The sequence below is a fragment of the Hordeum vulgare genome, chromosome 6H (genome assembly GCF_904849725.1).
Source record: "Hordeum vulgare subsp. vulgare chromosome 6H, MorexV3_pseudomolecules_assembly, whole genome shotgun sequence".
NCBI lineage: Eukaryota > Viridiplantae > Streptophyta > Magnoliopsida > Poales > Poaceae > Hordeum > Hordeum vulgare.
Window position 1 is genome coordinate 340478242 of NC_058523.1, and position 22321 is coordinate 340500562.

Here is a 22321-nt window from a genome sequence, read left to right on the forward strand (position 1 = left end):
TCACCTTCCTCCTGCTGGTGGACGGTAGTTGTCCCCTCCCTGGCGACGTCCGTTGCCAGGGGTTTCTCCTCGAGCTCCACATGCTCAGGCGATGCGCGCTGGGGGCTTTACCGGCGGCTGACCACAAGAGTGGCCGGAGGCGCCGGCGGAGCCTCCGAAGCGTCCGCCAAGGGATTGTCGCTGGTTGGCACCGTGGTGCCTGCTGGGGGGGCGTCACCGGCCGGCACATCAACATCCACCAAAGGATCGCCATCAGCCGATCGCTTGGGGCTTGCCGGGGGCACCCCGCAAGCCGATGTGTCCGCTCTCGCTGATGGCTCGTTGGTGGCAGACACCCTAGCCCTCTTCGCCAACCTTTGGGCCAGTGTCTGGGTGTCCCTGTGGGTAAACGACAGCACCAGGTCAGCAAAAGCACCAAGCAGGCAAGGATGAGGGGGAGATGGGAGATCGAACTCTTACTCATCCTCCTCCTCCTCCGAACTCAGGATCGAGATATCATAATCCACCACTGCCCCGGCACTCGTCGAGGGAGGCGCCGCCCTCGGACGTTTGGCGGGTGAGGCAGGCGGGCCTTGGCGGACCGGGACGTTGGAGCCGACGCGATGGGGCACTCGCTTGGGATTCCGACAAGCCGAGCACTCCTCCTTCTCCTCCTCCTCCTGCTGCTGTGCCCCAGCGGCAGGCGCCCGTTCCTCTAGGAGACCCCCGACAGCAGAGCTGCCTGCGCCCCCGACGAACTCCGGTTGCGGCGGCGCCTCTCCACCAGTCGCTTCCCCGTCGTGGGGGGCGCATCCCCAGCCCCGAGGGAGAGGGTATGCTGCTCCACTCGGCGGGCAATGTGCGCTTCTTCCTCGGCGGTGGTCTCGCGGACGAGGCCATTTTCCTCCTGGATGGAGACCTCCGACAATCCATCGAAGAAAGACAAGACCACCTCCGCCGCGGGCTCTAGCCAGGCCGCGACCACGCCGTGAGCATCACAATCCGACATCATCGCCGTGAGGCTGCTCAGGGCCGAGTTGTTGCACAGCGGGAAGACCCCCCACGGCAGCCGGATCTTCAACTCAGAGCTGAACAACTTCTGACAGAAGTACCCAAGCTCCATGACCGTCAGATTGTTGTCCACCCCCGATGGCAGTCGCATGACATCCGCCGCATTCACAAAGGCCGAGGCCGGCCTCCCTCCCCTGTACTAGAGGTGGGCGATGCGCCCGCGGATGAAATCGGCGGCCACCATATCCATCGTCAACCCTGCGGCCCTGAGGCGCAGGATACTGGTGGTGGCGATGGTCAGCTTATCGTCATCAGGGGACAAATCGCTCCAGCCCTCTCCCCGGGACCCAATCCTGGAGGTCCTGAGCTCGCAGCAGGGTAGGTACCCCTCCTGACGAATCCAGCACCATTTCCCCCGCAACTCGTCCCACTTCTCGCGGAGGGTACCTCCCAGGTACGCCTCCTTGCACCCAGTCCTTGGGACCGAGGCAATGGAGCCCGAAAGGGCCTCCCCACCCTGGATGCGAGGAGTGAAGTAGTGGCGTAAGAGAGTTGTGTTGGGAGTGATCCCGATGAAGTTCTCGCGGAGGTGCGCGAAGATGGACATGCACGTCACTGCGTTTGGTGTAAAGTCGAGGAGGCGGAAGCCGTAGGTGTGCATGAGGTCGACGAAGAACTCTAAGAATGGGGGGCAAAGCCTGCAAAAGAAGTAGTCGGTGAAGAAGGGGAACTGGTCTGGCCCCACACTTCCCGTCCCGGGGAGCACCTGGGTGGCCGGATGAGCCTTCATCTCGGAAGCCCACATGATCTGGTAGCGGCTCTTCAGAGTGACCATATCCATACCCTTGGGGAAGTAGGCGTACTTCTTCCGCAGCCTTGCCAACTCCCTCTCTGAGGCAGCGTCCTTTCCCCTGGAGGCCTTCGGCGGCATAACGACGGTGGAAGATGGACGCTGTTGCCCGAAGCGGAACCTCAGGGAAGAAAGGGAGCGTGGGGAAGCTCTAGCCGAGGGTGGCGACGGTGGCGGCGTTTGAGATTGGAAAAGGACCGGGAACAGTGGGCTAGGAGAGCTTGTGTTTCCCCCTCTTATGGGGATGCGCGCCGACCCTTTGCCTACTCGACCAACGGTTCCCCACGCTTGCGGACGCCTGGGCCACTATGCACGAATCACCACTCCGCACGTTCGATGCGCGACGTGGGGAAAAGCAACCGCTAGCAGATCCAACCATGAAGGCTCGTGCACTTCTTTGGGCCTGGCCCAACAACGCTTTGCACGCGTGTGTTGCCCAGGCCCGGGGGCTCCTATCGGTGCATTAAAGACTCGGGTCCCTAGTGCCCCAGACTTGTGCACGGGCGCAAAGAGCCCCTGCCGACAGGGCATGGCTGGACCCAAACAAGATGCATCCCCCAAGATAATCAAGGCCTCGGCAAGCCTGCCTTGCCGAGAAGATAACCAAGGCCACGCCCATTTAGTGGGCGTGATGAACTCACCAAGTATAGGACCTCGGCAAACCTCCCTTGCCGGGATAACAACTGAAGCCCCCGGCAAGCTTCCTTGTCGGGACGAATACCCAATGCCCCGGCAAGCTCCCTTGCTGGGACGACGGGGCTAGGCACTGGAGGGCGACCGCCCTCGCCACAGTGCCACCTCCCCCCAAGTTCCAGCGCATTCCGCATGCGCCAGTGCAACGTGCAGGTGTCGAAACACTTGGGCACGTGTCTTCACTAGCACATTGCAGACAATGACAATACGTGCATTTAATGCACGTGAGAGCGGTATATGGATAAGCACCACCCTAGGTTCACTGTAACTTCTTGTGAACCTACCACCGAGCACTGTAGGTGACCCCTTTGCCTATAAAAGGAGGCCCTTAGCTCATTCACAACAGGTTAGACTCTTTGGACATTGGCCCAGAAGAAGGTTATCAACGGTCACTGTAACAATCAACAACAAAACGCTTAATACGACCACACAAGCAAGAAGTAGGGTTTTACACGTAAGCGGCCCGAACCTAGATAAAAAGGCTTGCCGGGTGCTGATCGTTAGTTCTGCTCTTGACGTCACCTTTCCCGCCCTACGATCACAAGGGTTTCACGTTGATTCCCATAGGTGTCGACCTAGCATTGCCGACACAGGGCTTCCCTCAAGGTCGCACGTGTTGCGACCAACACTGAGGCTGATGCAAGGGTTGCCAGGGAGTGGAAGGCCGCTTTAGAGGAGTATCGCGGCAAGCTGGCGCTACAGGAGATCCGCTTCTAGCTCAAGCACGGCGAGATCTAGAAGACGGCCGACGAGCTCAAGGCCCAACTCCAGGACACCGCAGCATACCTCCAGGCCACCCTTCAGTGCAAAGGGGATGTTGAGGCGGAGCTCGCGTCACTCGAGGTGCAGGTTGGTGAGGTCGCCAATGTCGTGCAGAGGGCCATGAACGCTACTGGCGCACTCGACCGCTATGTTGAGGACGCCCCGGTGCTGCCCCTCACGCACTCCGATGCCGGCTACCTCGACTTCTTCATGAAAGTGGTGGAGGCGCTGGAGTCGGGTGTCTCCAAGGTGGACGAGGCCATCGACGGGGGCGCCCGAGATCACCTGGACTGCACGGTGACGCGCATCTTCTCCAACCTTCGCCGCCACAACCCTGCCTTCCACTTCTCCCTTGTGGTGGAGCCAATGTGTGCAGAGCTCCAGGGCCTGCTCAGGGACGAAGGGCACGATCACATGGATTCTCTCACCGAGCGGTTCGCACAGGTCGAGCCCTCCGAGGAGGGAGGCAGCCCTGGAGGGAACCTTGTGAGTGACGATGATGACAACGATGACTATGCCTCCTCCTGAGCTATTATCACGTTTTTTCTTTCCCATTGCATAGTGAACCACTTTTCCCCATGGGGGTGTAAAGACAATCGTAGGGAGCTTCTGTTTTAAATACTTGATGCCTGAAGTGTTTTAATCGTGGTGCGCTTGTGTTCTTCCTCTAAGGCTTCATTTTCTTTTTTACATTTCCCTTGTGCCCCACATTGTTGGGACCCAGCCCCTCAGGTCGGCTACACCGTCGTTCATATGCCTAAAGCAAGGGCTCAGCAAGGCCAGAGGGTGTAGGGCTCGTAGGTCCGGTAGGAGATACCGAGGGGCGATGCCCAGGGTCCCCCCTTGACGTTCAGGCGGCTCGCGCCAAGGAAACTTGGACGCCTCAGGAAAGAGTGAGAGGAGGGAAAATCTAGGGGCATGCTTACACTTAGCTTCTTTAGGGTGTGTGGCTCCTCGCGAATCCTTCCTCCCGTAGGATGCCACTCGTGAGGCCTCCCAGGGGGAGCTCTTGAGCCCCCCCCCCCCAAAAGTCGTGCACCAAGGAAAAGAAACTTCCACGGGACACCGTGGGGGTGTGCTCGCTCGGTTGCCCATGGGTGTCACGTGAGGAGGTAAGAGCACCAAGGATCTGGTGAGGTGGCATACACGGGAGCAGGCCCGTGAGCCAGAGCTCAGTCGCTTGGGCTTTGCAGTGCTACAAGGACTGACCCAAGCACAGACACCATTCCTAGCCCCCGCTCGCGTGACGGATGCGGGGGAGACCATGAGCCTGCACCGCCCTCAAGGCATACCAGCTGCCGGCACACAAGGAGTTTGACAAAAACAAGTTTTACTGATGCATCAAACTAGTTCATTACATAGCAAAAGGTACATGCTATCGTATTCAAAATGGGTCGGCGTGAGGTTTGTATTCACTGAAAAGCACCCTCATATCAAAAAGTCCGCCATGTCTGAGCTTGGGGTTTCCGCCAGCGCTAAGCATGGGGCTTCCACACGATAGTTGGTAGGAGATTTCCACTAGCACGGAGCATGGGGCTTCCACATGAGAGTAGGTAGGAGAGTTCCACCAGCACGGATCATGGGGATTCCACACGAGAGTGGGTAGAATATTTCCACCAACACGGAGCATGGGGCTTCCAGAAAGTGGGTAAGAGAGTTCCGCCGGCGCGGAGCATGGGGCTTCCACGAAAGTCGGAAGGGGCTCTTATGTGCCGAAGGCAGTGTGGGTAGAGAGATCCCTCGGCGTGTATAGTCCCGGCTCCCTCGTATGTGTGGAGCACAAATAGATCTTAGAATAATGGAGGTTGTTCCATCTGTTTTTGTACCAGAACACCCTCCGCCATCATTCATTGGGCCGCACGAGGGGGGTCGCCGATTGTACACCAAATACGATATTTGAGACTCCATGCTCATGCGTGCCAGCCTGGAGGAGATGGCTACGGCATTGTCCATGCCGAAAGACATGTGAATGAGTGGAGATGGAGGAGAGATGGGCCTCGTGGGGCGAGCCGTATTGAGAGAGACGAAGTCGACGCACATGCGCCTGCCACCGTGCGACTTGGAGATGAGGATGGTGCTAACCCACGCACGCGTCTTGGGCACCCTCTCGTGGCCCATGCACGTGTCCTAGGGCACGCAATGGATAATCTGTAGCTCTCACCATCGGCCATCGATGCCATCGACCCGTGGGGTGGCCCAACCACATGCACCGGAGGAGGAGGAGGAGGCGGATCCTCGTGCTTGGCTTGGTCGGCGTGTGACGGTGTAGGTAGAACAGAGCGGGAGGGCGCCTGCCCGTCGTGGCCTAGAGCGGTGCAGGCTGTGTCGGCGAGTGCTTCGTCTCGCTTATGCGTTGGTTTCCCTCCAAGCTTAAAGGGTGATGTAGCACAACAATGGCAAGTATTTCCCTGAGTTAATAAACCAAGGTATCAATCTAGTAGGAAGATCCACAAGACTATGTAAGCAGCACGTGCACACAAATAGCAAATCCTCGCAACCCAACGCGTGGAGGGGTTTTCAATCCCTCGTGGGTAAAGTAAGGATAGATTGATAAATGCAAGTAAGAATGATAGCAAATAGTACGCAACAAGGTATTTTTAGGATTTTTTATAATATAGATCTGAAAAAAAAGAGCAAATAAAGTAGTAACACAAATAGCAAAGTAGAGATTGCAAATAGAAGATGTGATGTAGACCCCGGGGCCGTAGGTTTCACTAGTGGCTTCTCACAAGAAATAGCAAATGGTGGGTAGACAAATTGCCGTTGGGTAATCGATAGAAGAGCAATTAAATATGATGATATTCAAGATAATGATCATGTATATAGGCATCACGTCCAAGACAAGTAGACCGACTTCTGCCTGCATCTACTTCTATTACTCCACACATCGACCGCTATCCAACATGCATCTAATGTATTGAGTTCGTGGAGAAATGGAGTAATGCCTTAAGAACGATGACATGTAGACAAGATCTATTCATGTAGGAATAGACCCCATCGTTTTATCCTTGGTAGCAACGATACATGCGTGTCATGTCTCTTTATGTCACTGAGATTGAGCACCGCAAGATCGAACCCATCACAAAGCACCTATTCCCATTGCAAGATATAAGATCAAGTTGGCCAGGCAAAAACCAAATATCGGAGAAGAAATACAAGGCTATAATAATCAAGCATGAATATGTTTTCATAGATCTGATCATAAACTAACAATTCATCGGATCCCAACAAACATACCACAAAGGAAAGAGTTACATCATATGGATCTCCAAGAGACCATTGTACTGAGAAAAAAATGCGAGAGAAAGTCATCTAGCTACTTCATACGGACCTATAGGTCTGATATGAACTACTCACGCATCATCGGAGGAGAACTAATGAGGATGGTGAACCCTCCATGTATGTGTTCCTCTTCGGGACAGGCTCTAGATTGGATTTCATCGCTCTGGAACTTGCGACGGCTGAAACGTTTTTTTGCCGACTCCTCTAGGATTTTCTAAATATTGGGATATTTATAGAACTCATAGGATGTGGAGGAGGTGTCCGAGGGCCCCCACTAGGCACCATGCCACGCTAGGGGCCTCTGGCGCGCCCTGATGTCTAGTAGCCCCCTAGGCCTCGTCTGCTGCTCATTTTGGTTCCCAAGTTTCCTTATGGTACAAAAAAATCTCCATAAAGTTTCATGGCAATTGGACCTCATCTGATATGAACTTTCTGCAAAGTAAAAAAACAACCAAAAATAACAACTAGCACTAGGCACTATGTGAATAGGTTAGTCCCAAAAATGATATAAAGTTGCTATAAAATGATCATAGAACATCCAAGAATGATAATATAACCGCATGGAACAACAAAAAATGATAGATACGTTGGAGACGTATCAGCATCCCCAAGCTTAATTCCTGCTCGTCCTCGAGTAGGTAAATGATAAAAACAGAATTTTTGATGTGCAATGCTGCCTCACATGTTCATCATATTCTTTTTCTTTCCACTATGGTCATATGGACTTGTAGATGATACAAAGCAATAGTTTATAATTTGACATGAAAATTCCAATACTCAAGCATATCAACAAGCAACCAAGTCTTTCAAAATATCAACGCTAAATAACGTTATCCCTTGCCCATCATGCTCTATCATTGATCCATTCATGCAACACACATAAATATTAACTACATCCGATGCTCAAGTATGATAATGGTGTTCCTTAGTTGGTGATTTATAAGAGAAGATGGAGAGTCAAATTCAAAAAATAAATATTATATAAAGTAAATAGATAGGTCCTTCGCAGAGGGAAGCATGGATTTGTAGAGCTGTCAGAGCTCAGAGTGAAAAACTTAGAGATTTTTTAAGTTGCATGCTTTTCCTGTCAACGAGAACGACTAAGAGTTTCCAATATCTCCATGCTAAAAAAATTATAGGCGGTTCCCAAACTGAAAATAAAGATTATTCCCTTTTCTACATTCTTTCACATTCCATGGCTAGCCATATCCATCGGTACCGTCCATACTAACACTTCCCAAGGAATTTCTTATTTGACAACGTAAAATATTTTTTTACCTTTTTGGGACATGACATCCCTATTATCGCCATAGTCCCGTGCAATCATAAGTGAATAAACACTCATCTTGAGAGTAACCTATTTAACATGGTAGACCCCGGCCACCCTGATACGTCTCCATCATATCTACTTTTCCTAATGCATTTGCTCTTGTTTTGGACTCTAATTTGCATGGTTTGAATGAAAAATCCGGACTGACGGTGTTGTCAGCATAACTACCATGGTGTTGTTTTTGTGCAGAAATAAAAATTCTCGGAATGGAACGAAACTTTTTGTAGATTTTTTCTGAAATAAATGAAAAATACTATAACCAATACCCACCGAAGGGAGGCCACAAGCGCGCACTAGACATCAGGGCACGCCAGGCCCCCTAGCACAACCTCGTGTCTAGTGGGGCCCACGTGGCTCCGCTGACCCTAATTCAAGCGTTATAAAATACTATTTTTAGAGAAAAAATCAGAGGAAGTTTCATCGTGTTTCACGATACGGAGCCACCGCCACCACTTGTTCTTCATCGGGAGGCCTAATCTGGAGTCTGTTTGGGGCTGTGGATAGGGGAATCGTCGGTCTCCGTCATCATTAAGCCTCCTCCATCGGCAATTCCATGATGCTCTCCACCGAGAGTGAGTAATCCCTTCGTAGACCTGATGATCGGTGAAGAGCTGGATGAGATTCATCATGTAATCGAGTTAGTTTTGTTAGGGCTTGATCCCTAGTATCCACTATGTTTGGAGATAAATGTTGCTATGACTATGCTATGCTTAATGCTTGCCACTAGGGCCCGAGTGCCATGATTTCAGATCTGAACTATTTATGTTTTCACCATTATATCTATGTTTCTGATCCGATCTTGCAAGTTATATGCACCTACTATGTGTTAGGATCCACATACCCCAAAGTGATAATAATTGGGATCCTATCCGGTGATTACTATAGTATGAGGAGTTTATGTATTCACCATGTGTTAATGTTTTTTCTGGTTCTCAATTAAAAGGAGGCCTTAATATCCCTTAGTTTCCTTATGGACCCTGCTGCCACGAGAGTCTAGGACAAAATATGTCATGCAAGTTCTTTTCTAAGCATGTATGACTATTTACAGAATACATGCCTACATTATATTGATGAACGGGGGCTAGTTCTGTGTCGACCTATGTTGTGACTGTTATATGATGAATATTATCCAGCAATGTCACTGATCCAGTGCCTATGAGTTTTCCACATATTGTGCTTGTTAAGTTACTATTGTTGCTACTGCTATTACAACTGCTACAAAAATACTATCACTATTACCGTTACTACTACTGTTACCACTACTATCAAAACTATCATATTACCGTGCTACTGATCACTATGCTACAGATACTAAATCTCCAAGTGTCGTTGAGTTGAAAACTCAGCTGCTAATACCTGTAAATGTTCGTTGGCTCCCCTTGTGTTGAATCTATAAATTTGGGTTGAGTACTCTACCCTAAAAAACTATCGCGACCCCATATACTTGCTGAGTCACTTGGGATATCTATAAATTTGGGTTATCAAGAACGTTTTCTGGTGCCGTTGCCGGGGAGCATAGCTATATTTGCTGAGTCACTTGGGATATCTATTTATTAATCACTATGAACAATCCAGAAGATCCAAGAACCAAGATTATTCCCTCCAAGACGAGGGGAGGTAAGAAACTGCCATCTAGCTCTCCACTTGATTCACCCTCTGTTTTGAATCGGAAATAATTTGCTACCCATGGTGGTAGCTACACACGACCCAAATTTTTATCTATAATAATTTTGGTAAATTGTTTTGGACTATGAAAAATAATCCTATAATGAAAATATCATGACTTTGGACCACTCAAGCAATCAAACATGCAATTATGCCAAAAAGGCAATAAAAAGACTGAGAGAACTCAGAAACGTTGTTTCTACACAACAAAAAGACATTTGTGTCAAAAAGGTAAAAAAAAGACAAACATAAGTGAGAAAAGGTCACTTATCTACAACAAGCATGCACTAGTGCCAATACCATTGAAACCCAACACCGCATATATATAAAAAGGCACTTATGCGAGAGAGTGTGTAGCTACCACCATGCATAGGAAATTGCCTCTTGTTTTGAATAGACTTGCAACACCACCACCACATGCTATTAATCCTAATATGTCACAAGTAATTGATGATGCTACCTCTACTATGAATGATGCTTATGACGATGCTAGTACCTTGCTTGATGATATTATGCCAGTAGGTGAATTTCTTAATGAACAACTTGATAGAGCTAAAGAAATTGAGCATGCTGAAACTGGCGATACTATTGAAACTGATGAAGTCTTTGCAACTGAAAATATTGAAATACCTTTTAGCCATGACTATCCTAGAACTGAAATGCCTAAAATACCTCAAGGTTATGTTATGGATGAAGAAATTGATAGAGACTTTCTTTCTTGTAAGTATAGATAAGATCTTAAGAAACTACTATGCAAAAAATCCTTGAATGGTAGAATGAAATATGATCCTAAGTTTGCTACTTCACCTATCTTTGTTACCGGTAAGGATTATGAGTTCCCTGTCGACCCAGAGATAATTACTTTGGTTGAATCTGATCCTTTTCATGGCTATGGAAATGAAACTCTTGTGGCACATCTCACTAAGCTAAATGATATAGCCACCCTATTTACTAATGATGAGAAAATTCGCTATTACTATATCCTCTAATTATTTCCGTTCTCATTAAAGGGTGATGCTAAGATTTGGTATAATACTCTTGCTCCTGATTATGTGCGTAGTCTCCAAGATATGATGTACTACTTCTCTGAAAAATATTTTCCTGCTCATAAGAAACAAGCCGCACTACAGGAAATATTTAACTTTGTGCAAATCAAAGAAGAGAGTCTCCCACAAGCTTGGGGAGGCTTGGGGGAGGCTTCTCTAATTACTTAATGCTTTTCCTGATCATCCTCTTAAGAAAAATGAAATACTTGATATATTTTATAATGGACTAACCAATGCTTCTAGGGACCACCTAGATAGTTGTGTTGGTTGTGTTTTTAGGGAACGAATTGGCGAACAAGCTCAGGAATTATTGCCTAATATACTAAAGAATTATGATGAATGGACACTTCCTGAACCACCACCTAAAACCACTGCAAAGAAGAGGGTCATCTTATTCCCTAGTCTTAAAACTATGCAAGAAGCAAATAAATGTATGAAGGAAAAAGGCATTAAAGCTAAAGATGTTATGAATTTACCACCTACCAAAGAAATCCATGGTCTCAAAACACCACCACAGGTGGTGTAGATAAATTCTCTTCTTAAGTTTGTTGAAGATGACATCCCTTACAATAAACATACTGGTCAATGCTTATATGAGTTTGATAATTATATTATAAAGCAAGAACAATTCAACTCCTATGTCATGAAACAATTGAAACCAAACTCTCATACGATTGCTTGCTTAAGTGACTTGTTAATTAGAATTACCAATGATGTAAGAGGTGTAGGAAAACATGCTTGTATGTTTCAAACCCAACTAAAACAAGTTTCTTGTCGGTGCAGGTGTGCACTCGATCACCTATGGGACCTTTGTCCCCTTTGTGGTTCGACCGGGAGGTCGTGTGGCACAAAGAGTAGAAACTACGAGGTAGCACGATGATGAGACTCAGGCATTTTACCCTGGTTCGTGCTGCTGTGAAGAGTAAAACCCTACTCCTGCTTTGGTGGATTGATTCACGAAGATGAAGTTTGCACGGAGTTCTACCCTGGCAAGGTTTGTCGTGAAGAGCTATCACATACGTACCAATACACTTGGTTCTAGTCCCTTGGGGTCCGAATGTACCAAGTGTCAAATCCCCAAGTGTACGAATCCTTTGCTAGGTTGCCTTGGGCCTTCTTTTGTAGCTCAAGGGGCGTCCACAGTGGCAAACAGTCATGATCAGATAGCTAACAGTGCTATCATACCTAACTCTGACACTTAAGACAAAGCAACATAAATGCAGCCTTAGGCGGCGAGTGGGGGTGCGTTCCTGGCAAGCTCCTACCACCTATTAGCTGGTCGTGGCTTGGTGTCTTTACACGCCTCTCGACGGATGTCAACTAGTCGTAATCTATCTTTCGACGCGCTGCCACGTACTCAGCGAGAGCCATCTAGCCATTTGGGAGCTCGACACCTCATCAATAAGTGACTATTGTAGCGGTAAGGTGGAGCTGTTAGGGAACGTCGCATGGGAAACAAAAAAATTCCTATGCGCGCGAAGACCTATCATGGTGATGTCCATCTACGAGAGGGGATATTCGATCTACGTACCCTTGTAGATCGCACAGCAGAAGCGTTAGTGAACGTGGTTGATCTAGTGGAACGTCCTCACGTCCCTCGATCCACCCCGCGAACCGTCCCGCGATCAGTCCCACGATCTAGTGCCGAACGGACGGCACCTCCGCGTTCAGCACACGTACAGCTCGACGATGATCTCGACCTTCCTGATCCAGCAAGAGAGACGGAGAGGTAGATGAGTTCTCCGGCAGCGTGACGGCGCTCCGGAGGTTGGTGGTGATCTAATCTCAGCAGGGCTCCGCAGAAACGCGATCTAGAGGTAAAACCGTGGAGATATGTGGTCGGGCTGCCGTGGCAAAGTTGTCTCAAATCAGCCCTAAAACCTCCGTATATATAGGGGGGAAGAGGGGGAGCCTTGCCTTGGGGTCCAAGGACCCCCAAGGGGGTCGGCCGAGCCAAGGGGGGGAGTCCTCCCCTTCCAAACCGAATCCAACTAGGTTTGGAAGGAGGAGTCCTTCCCCTTTTTCCCACCTCCTCTTTTTTTTCTCTTTGATTTTCTTCCTATGGCGCATAGGGCCTTCTTGGGCTGTCCCACCAGCCCACTAAGGGCTGGTGCGCCACCCCCAAGGCCTATGGGCTTCCCCGGGGTGGGTCCCCCCCCCCCCCGGGTGAACACCCGGAACCCATTCTTCATTCCCGGTAACTCCGAAAACCTTTCGGTAATCAAATGAGGTCATCCTATATATCAATCATCGTTTCCGGACCATTTCGGAAACCCTCGTGACGTCCGTGATCTCATCCGGGACTCCAAACAACATTCGGTAACCAACCATATAACTCAAATACGCATAAAACAACGTCGAACCTTAAGTGTGCAGACCCTGCGGGTTCGAGAACTATGTAGACATGACCCGAGTGACTCCTCGGTCAATATCCAATAGCGGGACCTGGATGCCCATATTGGATCCCACATATCCTACGAAGATCTTATCGTTTGAACCTCAGTGCCAAGGATTCATATAATCCCGTATGTCATTCCCTTTGTCCTTCGGTATGTTACTTGCCCGAGATTCGATCGTCAGTATCCGCATACCTATTTCAATCTCGTTTACCGGCAAGTCTCTTTACTCGTTCCGTAATGCAAGATCCCGCAACTTACACTAAGTCACATTGCTTGCGAGGCTTGTGTGTGATGTTGTATTACCGAGTGGGCCCCGAGATACCTCTCCGTCACATGGAGTGACAAATCCCAGTCTCGATCCATACTAACTCAACGAACACCTTCGGAGATACCTGTAGAGCATCTTTATAGTCACCCAGTTACGTTGCAACGTTTGATACACACAAAGCATTCCTCCGGTGTCAGTGAGTTATATGATCTCATGGTCATAGGAACAAATACTTGACACGCAGAAAACAGTAGCAACAAAATGACACGATCAATATGCTACGTCTATTAGTTTGGGTCTAGTCCATCACGTGATTCTCCTAATGATGTGATCCAGTTATCAAGCAACAACACCTTGTTCATAATTAGAAGACGCTGACTATCTTTGATCAACTGGCTAGCCAACTAGAGGCTTTCTAGGGACAGCGTTTTGTCTATGTATCCACACATGTATATAAGTCTTCATTCAATACAATTATAGCATGGATAATAAACGATTATCTTGATACCGGAATTATAATAATAACTATATTTATTATTGCCTCTAGGGCATAATACCAACAGTCTCCCACTTGCACTAGAGTCAATAATCTAGCCCTCACATCATCATGCGAATTACATTGTAATAAATCTAACACCCATACAGTTCTGGTGTTGATCATGCTTTGCCCGGGGAAGAGGTTTAGTCAGCGGGTCTGCTACATTCAGATCCGTGTGCACTTTGCATATATTTACGTCCTCCCCTTCGACGTAGTCGCGGATGAGGTTGAAGCGTCGTTTGATGTGTGTGGACTTCTTGTGAAACCGTGGTTCCTTTGCTAGGGCAATGGCACCCGTGTTGTCACAGAACAAGGTTATTGGATTCAGTGCGCTTGGCACTACTCCAAGATCCGTCATGAACTGCTTCATCCAGACACCCTCCTTAGCCGCCTCCGAGGCAGCCATGTACTCCGCTTCACATGTAGAATCTGCTACGACGCTTTGCTTGGAACTGCACCAACTTACCGCACCCCCATTAAGAATAAATACGTATCCGGTCTGCGACTTAGAGTCGTCCGGATCTGTGTCAAAGCTTGCATCGATGTATCCCTTTACGGCGAGCTCTTCGTCACCTCCATACACGAGAAACATCTCCTTAGTCCTTTTCAGGTACTTCAGGATATTCTTGACCGCCGTCCAGTGATCCACTCCTGGATTACTCTGGAACCTGCCTGCCATACTTATGGCCAAGCTAACGTCCGGTCTAGTGCACAGCATTGCATACATGATAGAACCTATGGCTGAAGCATAGGGGACGGTGCTCATATGCTCTCTATCCTCATCAGTTGCTGGGCACTGAGTCTTACTCAATCTCGTACCTTGTAAAACTGGCAAGAACCCTTTCTTGGACTATTCCATTTTGAACCTCTTCAAAACTTTATCAAGGTATGTGCTTTGTGAAAGTCCTATCAGGCGTTTCGATCTATCCCTGTAGATCTTAATGCCTAGAATGTAAGCAGCTTCTCCTAGGTCCTTCATAGAGAAACTTTTATTCAAGTAATCCTTTATGCTCTCCAAAAACTCTACGTTGTTTCCAATCAGCAATATGTCATCCACATATAATATTAGAAACGCCACAGAGCTCCCACTCACTTTCTTGTAAATACAAGATTCTCCAACCACTTGTATAAACCCAAATGCTTTGATCACCTCATCAAAGCGTTTGTTCCAACTCCGAGATGCTTGCACCAGCCCATAAATGGATCGCTGGAGCTTGCACACCTTGTTAGCATTCTTAGGATCGACAAAACCTTCGGGTTGCATCATATACAACTCTTCCTTAAGGAAACCGTTAAGGAACGCCGTTTTGACATCCATCTGCCAGATTTCATAATCGAAAAATGTAGCTATTGCTAACATGATTCTGATGGATTTAAGCATCGCCACGGGTGAGAATGTCTCATCGTAGTCAACTCCTTGAACTTGTGAAAAACCCTTTGCCACAAGTCGAGCTTTATAAACGGTCACATTGCCGTCAGCGTCCGTCTTCTTCTTAAAGATCCATTTGTTCTGAATAGCCTTGCGTCCCTCAGGTAGTACTTCCAAAGTCCATACTTTGTTCTCATACATGGATCCTATCTCGGACTTCATGGCCTCTACCCATTTGTTGGAATCTGGGCCCACCATTGCTTCTTCATAATTTGCAGGTTCATTGTTGTCTAACAACATGATTGACATGACGGGATTACCGTACCACTCTGGAGCAGCACGTGGTCTCGTCGACCTGCGTGGTTCGATAGGAACTTGAACCGGAGTTTCATGATCATCATCATTAACTTCCTCCTCAACCGGCGTCGCAATGACAAAGGTTTCCCCTTGCCCTGCGCCACCATCTAGAGGGATGAGAGGTTCGACAACCTCATCAAGTTCTATCTTCCTCCCACTCAATTCTCTCGAGAGAAAATCCTTCTCGAGAAAAGCTCCGTTTTTAGCAACAAACACTTTGCCCTCGGATTTGAGATAGAAGGTGTACCCAACTGTCTCTTTTGGGTAACCTATGAAGATGCACTTTTCCGCTTTGGGTTCCAGCTTTTCAGGCTGAAGCTTTTTGACATAAGCATCACATCCCCAAACTTTAAGAAACGACAACTTTGGCCTTTTGCCATACCACTGTTCGTATGGTGTCGTCTCAACGGATTTTGACGGTGCCCTATTTAAAGTGAATGCAGCTGTGTCTAATGCATAACCCCAAAACGATAACGGCAAATCGGTAAGAGACATCATAGATCGCACCATCTCTAATAAAGTACGATTACGACGTTCGGACACACCATTACGCTGTGGTGTTCCAGGCGGTGTCAACTGCGAAACAATTCCACATTGTCTTAAGTGAGCACCAAACTCGAAACTCAGATATTCACCCCCACGATCAGACCGTAGGAACTTGATCTTCTTGTTACGATGATTTTCAACCTCACTCTGAAATTGCTTGAACTTTTCAAATGTTTCAGACTTGTGCTTCATTAAGTAGATATAACCATATCTACTCAAATCGTCAGTGAAGGTGAGAAAATAACGATATCCGCCGCGTGCCTCTACGCTCATCGGACCGCACACATCGGTATGTATGATTTCCAACAAGTCACTTGCACGCTCCATTGTTCCGGAGAACGGAGTTTTAGTCATCTTGCCCATGAGGCTTGGTTCGCACATGTCAAGTGAATCAAAGTCAAGTGACTCCAAAAGTCCATCGGCATGGAGTTTCTTCATGCACTTTACACCAATATGACCTAAGCGGCAGTGCCACAAAAATATGGCGCTATCATTGTTAACTCTAACTCTTTTGGTCTCAATGTTATGTATGTGTGTATCACTATCAAGATTCAATATGAACAATCCTCTCACATTGGGTGCATGACCATAAAAGATGTTCCTCATAGAAATAGAACAACCATTATTCTCTGACTTAAAAGAGTAACCGTCTCGCAATAAACAAGATCCAGATATAATGTTCATGCTCAACGCAGGCACTAAATAACAATGATTCAAGTTCATAACTAATCCTGATGGTAACTGAAGTGAAACTGTGCCGACGGCGATTGCATCAACCTTGGAACCATTTCCTACGCGCATCGTCACTTCATCTTTCGCCAGCCTTCGTCTATTCCGCAGTTCCTGTTTCGAGTTGCAAATATGAGCAACAGAACCGGTATCGAATACCCAGGCACTACTATGAGAGCCGGTTAAGTACACATCGATAACATGTATATCAAATATACCGGATCTTTCTTTGGCCGCCTTCTTATCAGCCAGATACTTGGGGCAGTTGCGCTTCCAGTGACCCATACCCTTGCAATAGTAACACTCTGTTTCAGGCTTAGGTCTAGCTTTGGGTTTCTTCGTCGGATTGGCAACAGGCTTGCCGCTCTTGTTTGAATTACCCTTCTTGCCTTTGCCATTTCTCTTGAAACTAGTGGTCTTATTCACCATCAACACTTGATGCTCTTTACGGAGTTCAGACTCTACGACTTTCAGCATCGCAAACAACTCGCCGGGTGACTTGTTCATCCCTTGCATGTTGTAGTTCAACACAAAGCCTTTATAGCTTGGCGGCAGTGATTGAAGGATTATGTCAGCGATAGCCTCTTGCGGGAGTTCAATCCCCAGCTCAGCTAGACGGTGTGAGTACCCAGACATTTTGAGCACATGTTCACTGACAGACGAGTTCTCCTCTTTCTTGCAAGCATAGAATTTATCGGAGGTCTCATACCTCTCGATCCGGACGTTCTTCTGAAAGATGAATTTCAACTCCTGGAACATCTCAAATGCTCCATGACGCTCAAAGCGACGTTGAAGTCCCGGTTCTAAGCCATACAAGACTGCACATTGAACTACTGAGTAGTCCTCCTTACGTGTTAACCAAGCGTTCTTAACATCCTGGTCAGCCGTAGCGGGTGGTTCATCTCCTAGCGCAGCATTAAGGACATAATCCTTCTTCCCAGCTTGTAAGATTAGCTTAAGATTACGAGCCCAGTCTACAAAGTTGCTTCCATCATCTTTCAACTTAGCTTTCTCTAGGAACGTATTAAAATTCAGGGTGACTGTCGCGTGAGCCATGATCTACAACACAAATATATTCAAAGTGGACTTAGACTATGTTCAAGATAATTAGAGTTTAACTTAATCAAATTACTCGCTAAACTCCCACTCAAAAAGTACATCTCTCTTGTCATTTGAGTGGTTCATGATCCACTTACACTAGCTCAAGTCCGATCATCACGTGAGTTGAGTATAGTTTCAGCGGTAAGCATCCCTATGCTAATCATATCATCTATATGATTCATGATCGACCTTTCGGTCTCATGTGTTCCGAGGCCATGTCTGCACATGCTAGGCTCGTCAAGCTTAACCCGAGTGTTCCGCGTGTGCAACTGTTTTGCACCCGTTGTATGTGAACGTTGAGTCTATCACACCCGATCATCACGTGGTGTCTCGAAACAACAAACTTTAGTAACGGTGCACAGTCGGGGAGAACACAATTTCGTCTTGAAATTTTAGTGAGAGATCACCTCATAATGCTACCGTCGTTCTAAGCAAAATAAGGTGCATAAAAGGATTAACATCACATGCAATTCATAAGTGACATGATATGGCCATCATCACGTGCTTCTTGATCTCCATCACCAAAGCACCGGCACGATCTTCTTGTCACCGGCGCCACACCATGATCATCCATCAACGTGTTGCCATCGGGGTTTTCGTGCTACTTATGCTATTACTACTAAAGCTACATCCTAGCAAAATAGTAAACGCATCTGCAAGCACAAACGTTAGTTTAAAGACAACCCGATGGCTCCTGCCGGTTGCCGTACCATCGACGTGCAAGTCGATATTATCTATTACAACATGATCATCTCATACATCCAATATATCACATCACATCGTTGGCCATATCACATCACAAGCATACCCCTGCAAAAACAAGTTAGACGTCCTCTAATTTTGTTGTTGCATGTTTTATGTGGTGACCATGGGTATCTAGTAGGATCGCATCTTACTTACGCAAACACCACAACGGATATATATGAATTGATATTTAACCTTATACAAGGACCTCCTCGCTCAAATCCGATTCAACTAAAGTTGGAGAAACTGACACTTGCCAGTCATCTTTCAGCAACGGGGTTACTCGTAGCGATGAAACCAGTCTCTCGTAAGCGTACGAGTAATGTCGGTCCAAGCCGCTTCAATCCAACAATACCGCAGAATCAAGAAAAGACTAAGGAGGGAAGCAAAACGCACATCACCGCCCACAAAAACTTTTGTGTTCTACTCGAGAAGACATCTACGCATGAACCTACCTCATGATGCCACTGTTGGGGAACGTCGCATGGGAAACAAAAAATTTCCTACGCGCACGAAGACCTATCATGGTGATGTCCATCTACGAGAGGGGATATTCGATCTACGTACCCTTGTAGATCGCACAGCAGAAGCGTTAGTAAATGCGGTTGATGTAGTGGAATGTCCTCACGTCCCTCGATCCGCCCCGCGAACCATCCCGCGATCAGTCCCACGATCTAGTGCCGAACGGACGGCACCTCCGCGTTCAGCACACGTACAGCTCGACGATGATCTCAGCCTTCTTGATCCAGCAAGAGAGACGGAGAGGTAGATGAGTTCTCCGGCAGCGTGACGGCGCTCCGGAGGTTGGTGGTGATCTAATCTCAGCAGGGCTCCGCCCGAGCTCCGCAGAAACGCGATCTAGAGGTAAAACCGTGGAGATATGTGGTCGGGCTGCCGTGGCAAAGTTGTCTCAAATCAGCCCTAAAACCTCCGTATATAAAGGGGGCAAGAGGGGGAGCCTTGCCTTGGGGTCCAAGGACCCCCAAGGGGGTCGGCCGAGCCAAGGGGGGGAGTCCTCCCCTTCCAAACCGAATCCAACTAGGTTTGGAAGGAGGAGTCCTTCCCCTTTTTCCCACCTCCTCTTTTTTTTCTCTTTGATTTTCTTCCTATGGCGCATAGGGCCTTCTTGGGCTGTCCCACCAGCCCACTAAGGGCTGGTGCGCCACCCCCAAGGCCTATGGGCTTCCCCGGGGTGGGTTCCCCCCCCCCCCCCCGGTGAACACCCGGAACCCATTCTTCATTCCCGGTAACTCCGAAAACCTTCCGGTAATCAAATGAGGTCATCCTATATATCAATCATCGTTTCCGGACCATTCCGGAAACCCTCGTGACGTCCGTGATCTCATCCGGGACTCCGAACAACATTCGGTAACCAACCATATAACTCAAATACGCATAAAATAACGTCGAACCTTAAGTGTGCAGACCCTGCGGGTTCGAGAACTATGTAGACATGACCCGAGTGACTCCTCGGTCAATATCCAATAGCGGGACCTGGATGCCCATATTGGATCCCACATATTCTACGAAGATCTTATCGTTTGAACCTCAGTGCCAAGGATTCATATAATCCCGTATGTCATTCCCTTTGTCCTTCGGTATGTTACTTGCCCGAGATCCGATCGTCAGTATCCGCATACCTATTTCAATCTCGTTTACCGGCAAGTCTCTTTACTCGTTCCGTAATACAAGATCCTGCAACTTACACTAAGTCACATTGCTTGCAAGGCTTGTGTGTGATGTTGTATTACTGAGTGGGCCCCGAGATACCTCTCCGTCACACAGAGTGACAAATCCCAGTCTCGATCCATACTAACTCAACGAACACCTTCGGAGATACCTGTAGAGCATCTTTATAGTCACCCAGTTACGTTGCAACGTTTGATACACACAAAGCATTCCTCCGGTGTCAGTGAGTTATATGATCTCATGGTCATAGGAACAAATACTTGACACACAGAAAACAGTAGCAACAAAATGACACAATCAATATGCTACGTCTATTAGTTTGGGTCTAGTCCATCACGTGATTCTCCTAATGACGTGATCCAGTTATCAAGCAACAACACCTTTTTCATAATCAGAAGACCCTGACTATCTTTGATCAACTGGCTAGCCAACTAGAGGCTTGCTAGGGACAGTGTTTTGTCTATGTATCCACACATGTATATAAGTCTTCATTCAATACAATTATAGCATGGATAATAAACGATTATCTTGATACAGGAATTATAATAATAACTATATTTATTATTGCCTCTAGGGCATAATTCCAACAGGAGCGGTGTCAGGTTGGCCCACGCTTTCCGGGGAGGCGTCTTGCTGGGTCTTGTCGAATATGCGTGTGCCTTCGCCCCTGGCAAGTGCTTGGGTTGTTGGCATGCCTTGGACTACTTGTGTAGGTCTTGCCAGCGTCGTCACCCATTGGGGGTCACGTCTGCTGGAGTGTTGGTGTTCTTGATACACTCCTTGACCTCTCGTAGAGTGGCTTCTCTGGCCTTGGCCACGCCTTGATGGAGTGGTGGCATTCCCCGCCAACCTTAGGTCACCGGGTTGGTGGCTTGTCGTCCGTGCACAAGTCAGGGGGAAATAAACACCCATGTTTGTGTACCCCAACATTGCTAAATCTCAAAGTGAGCTACTTCATGAAATAACTAATAATATGAATGATCATGCTGTTAGAGTAATGAATAAAGGAGGAACAATGACTCAAGATCCACTATATCGAGAAGGTCATCCTAAAAGAACTACAAAATATTCACTAAGAATTAATGTTGATGCACCTAGTCCTTCTAGGAAGAAAAAGAAAAAGAAAAAATAAAAATGATAGGACCTTGCGTACTTCTACTAAACGTGAAGTAGAAAAACTTTCTGCTAATGCTAATGATATCTCTATCTCTGATGGTCAAACTCAATTTGTTAGTGAGCATTCACCTAGAGATAATGAAAATCATAATGATGATGCTCATGTAGATGCTCAACGTGACAATTATAAAGAACTGGATAATCATGTTGAGATAGAACGTGTTATTGATCTTGATAACCCACAACCTAAGAATAAACGTTATGATAAAAGAGATTCTGTTGCTAGAAAGCATGGCAAAGAAAGAGAGCCATGGGTTCAAAAACCCATTATCCACCCAAACCAACTAAGAAAAAAGATGATGAAGAATTTGAATGCTTCGCAGAGATGCTTAGGCCAGTCTTTTTGCGTACTTATTTAACTGATCTTTTAAAGATGGCCCCTTATGTTAAGTACATGAAAGACATCTTCACTAATAAAAGAAAAATACCTGAAGCTGAAATCTCTACCATGCTTGCTAATTATACCTTTAAGGATGGAGTACCTAAAAAACTAGGAGATCGAGGAATACCAACTATACCATGTTCCTTAAAAAATAACTATGTGAAAACTACTCTATGTGATTTAGGAGCTGGTATTAGTGTTATGCCTTTCTCTTTATAAGAAAGACTTGACTTGAATAAACTCACACCTATTGAAATTTCATTGCAAATGGCTGACAAATCAACTTCCATACCTATAGGTATTTGTGAGGATGTACCCGTTGTTGTTGCAAATGTTACTATCATGACATACTTTATTATAGTTGATATACCCGAGAACGAAAACATGTCGATTATCCTTGTAGAC

The 22321-nt window shown here is 47.2% G+C and overlaps 1 protein-coding gene across 1 annotated transcript in view; it reads left to right on the forward strand.

Moving 5' to 3' along the window:
- The first annotated feature begins 3415 nt into the window (after positions 1 to 3415).
- LOC123405468 (UBP1-associated protein 2B-like) overlaps positions 3416 to 22321 on the forward strand; it is a 38246-nt gene continuing 19340 nt past the window's right edge. Inside the window, exon 1 of the mRNA XM_045099140.1 lies at positions 3416 to 3781. Coding sequence (XP_044955075.1) covers positions 3416 to 3781 — 366 coding nt within the window. The remainder of the gene's footprint in view (positions 3782 to 22321) is intronic.